Consider the following 8,394-nt stretch of genomic DNA (forward strand, 5'->3'; position numbering starts at 1 on the left):
CAGCAGTTGCTTCCAATGGAGATGCAGAAGGCATGTCGATTTATCAACTGTTGAGCCAGTGTGATGCTTGCTAAACAACTTGTAGTTAGCTAGCATGGTGTGCTCCCAGGTCAGACGACGCGTGGGGCATCTGAGGGGTTTATCAGTTTAGGCATTAAAAGCAAGGCGGTCAGAGTTTTTCGGCAAAAAATGGGTTATCAGGTGATTATCACCTGGGACTACACAGGCAGTTAATTAGACATTGTTGACAGCATGTTGAATCCATCTCAAGAGCAGAGGTAAACCTGGGTCCTAGTAATGGTTTTTGGTGCTAGTTGATACGTGTGCAGTTTGCCTGAAATAGATGCAGCCTTGCTGATGTCCGGTCTCTCGGAGCGGATCATGAGGATATTCCAAATAGTGCTTGAGGATAATATATACTAAAGAGACTATTATGACTCGCTTTTTAGGAGGTAATATTCAATAGAGCAAATATTATAAGGAGGAAGGCTGCTCTGTTTCCATGGGTTTGCTGCCTGAGGCAACACTATGATCATGTGCACTGTTTACTTCTGCTACGAATGATCAAGAGTCAAGATAGCTAAGAAAATTTTTGCCTTCAGAGTATGTCAAATTCACTGCGCCTCTAATCAATCTAAAAATCTCGAGTCACGATTTGAACACAGCGTCTGTCAAATACGGAATTCCGAGTATATGTCTAAATCGTGTCCCAGCAATTTCATCGCTAAACTCTCATAACCTGCCAGAGTTGCGGGTTCTAGATGTGTCCGTCCTTAATGTCTTGGGAACATCATCGGTATCCTTGCATAGCCCCAGATGCAATACCTACAATTTATTTTAAGCGCTTTCATATAGGCTTGTCCAACTAGCTTACCATAATTGTCGTATTATTGTATGATATAAACAGTGAATATCAGTTAATTGAATCTCCGGATATAAATATAAGCAGAACTATATTAAATTACGAATTTCAGTAACTACCCCTCACAGCCAGAGGCCTAGATAATGTATATTAATGACATCCATGCTTGCAGTCACTGCATGTCTGATACTTAAAACAACAAACTGCATACCCAAACAGATCTTCAGACATGGAGCCCGCCCTGCACTAGAGATTGAATGATTGATCAGTACTGTATGGTGGCTTAAATGTGCATATATTGAAGAATTGCAACAGTCGGATTATACTTACATCAGAGCCATCCCAAATCCCGCCCACATGATAGCAGCAGAAACGAGAGTGCTGTAAATTCACACTAGGCTCATTCCAATTCCAGCATTTACAACCCTGCACAACAGCAAGGCTATTCCATAATCAGAAGGAAATCTTTGTTTTGTAGTGATTAGGACCAGCGACATACTTTGCCATAGCAAATATAACAGCTTTCATAAGGCGCATGATTAATATTGAAAGGTAACTGGATTATCTGACGCTATTATGAAGGAGGAAAAATTTGAATGAAAAAAAGCAGGGTGGTGATACTTTGAATGACAAAAGAATATTTAGGACGCGTCGCATACACTTCCTTATATCTCTGACCTCGGAGAACCTTGGAGAACCTTGGCATTCTTCTACTTTAAACTTCTATGACATATGGTACTCTGTGTCTTGATATCACAACAGGTAGGATTCAAACTCCTGCTTGAACTTATCTTCTACATCCTATTTGCTGGGTAGTACGTAAATATGATCACTCCTATCGCGGCCAAAGACCAATGATATTGGTATCAATCAGTGACGAGTGGCGTTACGAGAATCTGATCTAATTCTGGGCCAAATCCAGCGCGATTTCATGGTATAATTTCAACAATTTGGTTCACACGGAAAGAGATGTTCGCGATGTGGACCGTTCTAGAACCCAGTCTGTCCCAGAGGATCACCCTGACCCAGTATATCCAAGTCGATGCATCCGGGCCTACGGCGTATCAATCGCGTTACGAGGTGGTGCTATTACTAGCAGCTGTAATGGTAAGCCCGTCATAGGTTTTTGTTCCTCCCCTACGCTGGTATGCCCCCTTATTCAAGTAAGCTGCCATTGGCTATATATCTTAGTTGTGGAAGTATCACCTGATATAGGAGGGAGGCAATTGTTTGATCATTTTAGAGACTCTCTCTATCAGTACCTACAATGCTTTAGAATAGTTCTTGTGCAATCTCAAAGCAGGATCATTAGAACCCTTGAGAGACGCGTCCGCCTCTTGAGCCGGTGTGGGGGTTCGGCTACTTTAGCGATAGCCTTTCTAGCATCACTCATGTCGGAACTAGACTGGTTAAACCCAACCCGGGAACCCGAACCCAACCCAGCTTGAACCTACCATGGGCTGGGTTTGGGTTCAGGTTCTAGGGCCCGCGGGTCGGTTGGGTTCTGAGAATGAGAACCTGTGCAGGTTTTAGATTAAAAAATAGGTTAGTTAACTTATAATGTAATAGAATTACTATAAAATAGTTATATAATATATAGTAGACTAGGTATTATTAGGTAATGTTTTTAGTAATCTATACTAATAATTATAACTATAACCGCGACCGCGACCATAAGTTCATAACTATTATAATTTATTATTAAAATATCTAATTTAACTACCCTTAACCATTAAAATCTATTAATTTTTAATTACAATATAGTATTCTAGCCAGTAATAATAATTATAATGATTTTTAATAATTATTTAGGTCTAAGTCTATAAATCTAACCTTAGTTAGATTTAGTTAGTTAAATTAGATATTTTAATATTATAGTTATAGTTATATCGCGGTCGCGGTCGCGGTCATAGTTATAATCATAAGCTATACTAAACATCTAATTTAACTACCCTTAACCATTAAAATTTATTAATTTTTAAATTAGAATATAGTACTCTATCTAGTAATAGAATTTATAATAATTTTTTAATAATTTTTATATATACTAAGGAGGGGGAGAAAGCTACTATACTATGCTAACTAATAATTATAGCCTTAGGCAGCCAGGCAGATATAGTTAGTAATCTAAACATTACCCATAGTTAATAATAGTAATATTTCGTGCCTGACCGTACCTATACTAACTAGATTAGATAGGCGGAGAGTGAATTTTTTAGCAGTATAGAACCCACTGGCTTATGGGCTGGGTTAGGGCCCTGGAAATTTAGAACCCGGCCCAACCCGCGAAAATAACAACCCTAGTCGGAACAATGATCAACCACCCACTTCCCAGCAGACCTAGCGTCTTCCCAAAGGCTGTCGCAGAATCCCATGATGGTACATTGACTGTATAGGCATTACTTACTTAGCTGATATCTTCACAATGATTATTGCTAGTGACAATACCTTATTTTTCTCTTTAAGTACAAACTCTGTAGAACTGATCCAGTCATAGATAAGGTAAACTTGACTATATAGTTAAGACTATGCATTCTTGTTAAAGAAGCTGATTTTCTGCCAATAGAGCCAGGAAATCAAAATGATTAAATAAAAGATCCTATACCGCGAAATCTTTGATGACATAGCTTAAACTTTCTATTGAGCTACTCCGCAAGAGTAGATCGATTGTCCCTGTCGCAATAACTTCACAGTGGCTTCATAATTGCTCCTTTTCCTTCTTCCACTGCTTCTCGAATTGTGGGCATGGGCATGACTGCATGCGTATGATTCCTCGAGTTGAATGGAGTCTAGATCAGTGTATGAAGTTGCAATACACCTATCGGAAGCACTGGGAATAGTATGATAAATGTCTTAGGTTGTCCAGTAGTGATGTCTGTCCTTATTAGGGTAGCACTGGGGCTTTCAGATGACCCTGTTTCCCATGGTCATAGCACGGCTTATCTGGGATCTGCTACCTAATCCGGCGTATATCTACTTGTAGAGAATAACATCATCTATGACGCATACAATTAGTTTACATAGATTGGCCAAGTGAAAGGCAAAGTGAAAAGCGCTTAAATGGCAGCTGCTTGCCTATGGATGTGAACTGCTAATCTCTTACATCTAGAATCCATAATCAGCCAAGTTTCATTCAAGCATAATGTTGCACTTCTTGAGGCAACCCATAGTGAGATTACTTGTGTGGTCTTGCGTTATACCGCAGGCAATCAAAGCCAATGTACTTCCACCTAAACTCCTGAACACCGGGCAGCAGCGGTTCTGTCGGACTTGTGATGGTGCTAGGAGTGGAAATACTGTATGTGGCGCAGTTGCTAGTGAAAGTCAAGAGTGTAGCAACGAGGGGAAAAACATATTGCAAAATGGTGGCAATGCCGCAGATGCTGTAAGTGTAGTGGTGTATCCTGCAGAGACATACTGTCATTGACCGTGAGTACTCTAGATGATCGCGACGGTGCTTTGTGTCGGTGTTGTCGGTGAGTATTGACTGCAGCTGTTACGAGCGTACTAGCTAAGAAGAATGACAGGTATGTATCACAGCGGCATTGGAGGAGGTGGGTTTATGACGATTCGAGAGCCGAAACCTGGTACGGAAGGATTTATGTACTCTACCATCGACTTTCGCGAGACGGCTCCAGCTGGGGCGCATAGGGATATGTACAAGTTCAACAGAGGGGCAGCTCAAATCGGTGGCCTAGCAAGGTACAGTATTTTAAGTTCGTGGCTTATCTTGCTGAGAATGCTGACTTACTCTCAGTGGCGTGCCTGGAGAGCTCAAAGGATTGCAATATCTTAAAGAAAAGTATGGCAGTGACAGGCTCACCTGGTCACAACTGGTGCAACCAGCAATCAAGAAGGCTGAGGAAGGATGGGAAGTTTCTAAAGACCTCGAGATATATATGAATCGGGCTGTTGGGAACGGTAAGGATTTCTTATTGGAGTTCCCATGGAATGAAACGTTCGCGAAAGAAGGGAAACGAGTTAAAGAAGGAGACTTGGTAAAGAGAAAGAAATATGCAGAAACCCTCCAGACTATTGCTATGGATGGGGTAGAAGAATTTTACAAGGGGAAAATCGGAAAGAGTATTACCAAGGCTGTCCAAAGTGATGACGGGATCATGACTGAATATGACCTTCGAAACTATGTGATCGTTCAACGTGAACCATTGATAGACAGGTACCACGACCACACTATTGTTAGCCCTATGGCACCATCCAGTGGCGTGATTGCCCAAAAGGTCCTCAAGGTTCTGAACCTATATGGTGATCTTTTCAAAAATTTGACGAATGTTCACCGAGACACTCACCGGATGATCGAGGCCATGAGATTTGGTTACGCTATGGTGAGTGGGATTTAATATAATGGACTTCCATTTGATACTTGCTGACATGCCTCGAGAGAAGAAAACTTGGAGACCCTGCTTTTAATGAAGGGATGGAAGAGTTTCAGGAGAAGATGCTGAGCAATGAGGAAATCAATCGGGTACATGGAAATATCACAGATGATTCCACACACGAGGAATCATATTATGGCCAAGGTGGCGATCCTGGAAGGGAAAGGTAAGACTTCTTTTCCATTGCAAGCTCTTCAGATCCTGCTCACAGACGAATAGAGGCGGTACATCCCATATGGTAACAGCAGACAACACCGGGTTGGCTATCTCACTTATCACGTCGGTAAATCTTTTCTTTGGTAGCCATGTGATGGACCCTGACACAGGTATCATCATGAATGATTCAATGGACGGTACGAACAGTGCAATATCACTCTGAGTTTGCAGGGGCTCATGTATCTCGCAGACTTCTCTATCCCTGGTGAGGCCAATGCATTTGGCTACATACCCTCACCTGAAAACTTCATATGTCCGGGCAAAAGGCCTCAATCTTCTATGTCCCCAGTGATTGTGACTGGCCCTGACAAATTTACTTTTCTTGCTGGCTCTGCAGGAGGAAGTCATATTACTAGTGCTACGATCCAAAACATCATCCATGTTGTTGATGAAGGTTTATCAGCCGAGGAAGCATTAAGAAAGCCACGTCTGCATGATCAGCTGAATCCCTATATTTGTTCCTTTGAACACGGACATGGATTTTGCCACGAAACCGATAAATATGACATGAACACAGTCGCTGAAATGGCAAGATTGGGACATAATGCGAGTTGGATTATGCCCGGTATGAGCACCGCGCAGGCAATTCGATGGTCTAACGGTGGATTCGAGGCCGCAGGAGAGCCAAGACAGTGTAACTCTGGAGGTGCTGTGAGCTGCCATTCCGATTTCTGAAGGCTGATTGTGGGCCATTCTTCTTCCCCAGGGCTGGGTGTCAGCTATATTCAGTACCTAATGTAAACCCTGAGAGGCACAGGGACCTTTGCAACGCTGTTAAAAGTTTATGGTATTATTAATGAGATTAACTGAGGATTGAAAATGCTTGAACCTGTCTAAACAGATATGATGAAAGACACCTCTCTTTTTCGTGCAGATATGGGATAAACCATGGTCTTGTTCGAGGCTAACTATTGCCTCGACCTTGATTGTTGCACTCTGTCATTATCCAAATCTTTTGCGTAGCCATAAAATTCGAAAATAATTGAAATTTCGAACATAAATGTTGTGATCGCAGGAGAAGAAGGGCAGAATGAGGCTGTATCAGCTACACCTACGTAGCTTACTAAGGAGCGGATGCCCTTCGATAGATACTAAATTCTATGGACGACTCAAGCAGGCCACAGCGCCCGGAGTACCGTCAAGCGTGCTTGGGATGGCTTCATCAATTTCGCCGTGCGAGACAATGTTCTGGAGGTTGCATGGGGTTTGATACCTCACACAAAGAACAGTATCCAACCCTGTTTCTGTGGATGACTAAACTGACGTCCAGGCTTACGATGAGTACCTCCACACCTCGCCCAGCCTGACGGCTTCACTTGGCACGGTACTACGAACGATCGACCTGCGTCCGGGAAAGACGAGTCCCATGCACCGAACGGTTAGCGCCGCAGTGTAGGTCGATAATGAGCAATCAAAAGATATCAATAACTTCCTCTTCGACAGTTCGATTATTCTTGTCTTCCCTAGGTATAGTGAGGGTCGAAACGTGCTTCCGCCTCCCACAAGTCTTATCTCCAAACCCTAATGCAGCTCACATTTGCACGTTCGTTGCTGTGGATGGCCGGCACCATTCTGGGGCTATCTTGGATTAATATCTAACAGGTGAGGCTCTAACGGTATAGACCCTTCCTAGTCTTGCTTACCATTATGCCTAGCCTTGTGTTGCTGGGTGCCGTACTGGAGACGCGACAAGAAGGGGCTACCACTTGCAGTGATACTGTAGATTGCAGCAGTCTTTCGAACCTGTCCAATAGTATTTTCAGCTACGATGATGCCTGCCAGTTGAGATTTGCATTCATGGTCCTTTCAAGTTAAGAGCCTATTCGGTACTGGACAACCTCTGTAGTACTCCACTAACATGGCATTCGCGATAAGAGAGCCTCTGCATTCGCATAACAGTATGGGAAAACCTAACTGAATAGGGAAAACCCATACCGAGGCAGCTGAAAGACAAAAACGTCATCAATAACAAAACCAAGCATATTCCGCAAAGACACCAGAAAGTTGCTAAGAAAGCATATATTCTTGTAGAGTCCCTGTTTTTCAAAAGTCATCAGTTGGAAATTAAGTCCCATTTTTAAATACTCACACCATTCCAGTACCCCTGAGAGAGTATTCTGTGGCCAGGTCCTGGCATAACGGTCTTACTAAAGATCCGATTCCAGTCACCATCATATCTTATAGTTATCCGCATCCAGTAGACTCACACACTAAAATCCACACATCCGTCCCAGTGAGTCAGCACTGTCTCTTATAGCCAAATATCTTTCAATAAATATCAATCACTTACACACTATCCATACCCCATCTCAGTCAGCACTGTATCTTGTAATTAACTCCCTTCAGCAGATATTCATCACTTACAAGCTAGTGATCACATCCCACCTCAGTCAGCACTGTCTCCTGTAGCTATCCCTCATTCAATAGATATAGATCACTTACACCCTATTTGCATTCCATCTTAGTTAGCACCAGATCTTGCAGCCATCTGTCACCAACAAACATTGATTACTTACAGGCTATCCACATCCCATTCCAGTCAGCATCTTGTAGCCATCTCTCACCAGTAGATATCAGTTACTTACAGGCTATCCACGTCCCATCTCAGTTAGTAATGTCCTTGTAGCCACCTTGCCCAGATAGATGATGATTGCTTACCGGCTATCCACATTGCATCTCAATCAGCACTCTATTATATAGTTATCTGCCTTTAGTAAATATCAATGACTTACACCCTATTCACATCCCATATCAGTTAGCAATGTACCTTATAGTTACCTGTGTTTTGTAGATATTAATCACTTACTCCCTATCACATTCATCTCAATCAGCACTGAACCTTATAGTTACCTATATTCAGTAGATATTAATCACTTACACCCTATCACATCCCATCTCAGTCAGCACTGTCTCTTATATCCA

General features: G+C 42.4%; 1 protein-coding gene across 1 annotated transcript; it reads left to right on the forward strand.

Annotated features, from left to right (window-relative positions):
* Positions 1-4,004: 4,004 nt before the first annotated feature.
* Positions 4,005-6,868, forward strand: Aud_001797 (uncharacterized protein; the record flags this gene model as incomplete). The annotated part of the gene is made up of 8 exons (XM_043287286.1): positions 4,005-4,247; positions 4,305-4,338; positions 4,390-4,564; positions 4,620-5,205; positions 5,262-5,422; positions 5,476-5,609; positions 5,663-6,123; positions 6,743-6,868. 8 exons carry the CDS (start codon positions 4,005-4,007, stop codon positions 6,866-6,868), a joined length of 1,920 nt encoding a protein of 639 aa, XP_043143221.1.
* Positions 6,869-8,394: the final 1,526 nt, after the last annotated feature.

Source organism: Aspergillus udagawae (assembly GCF_001078395.1).
Source record: "Aspergillus udagawae IFM 46973 DNA, scaffold_1, whole genome shotgun sequence".
NCBI classification, from domain to species: Eukaryota; Fungi; Ascomycota; class Eurotiomycetes; order Eurotiales; family Aspergillaceae; genus Aspergillus; species Aspergillus udagawae.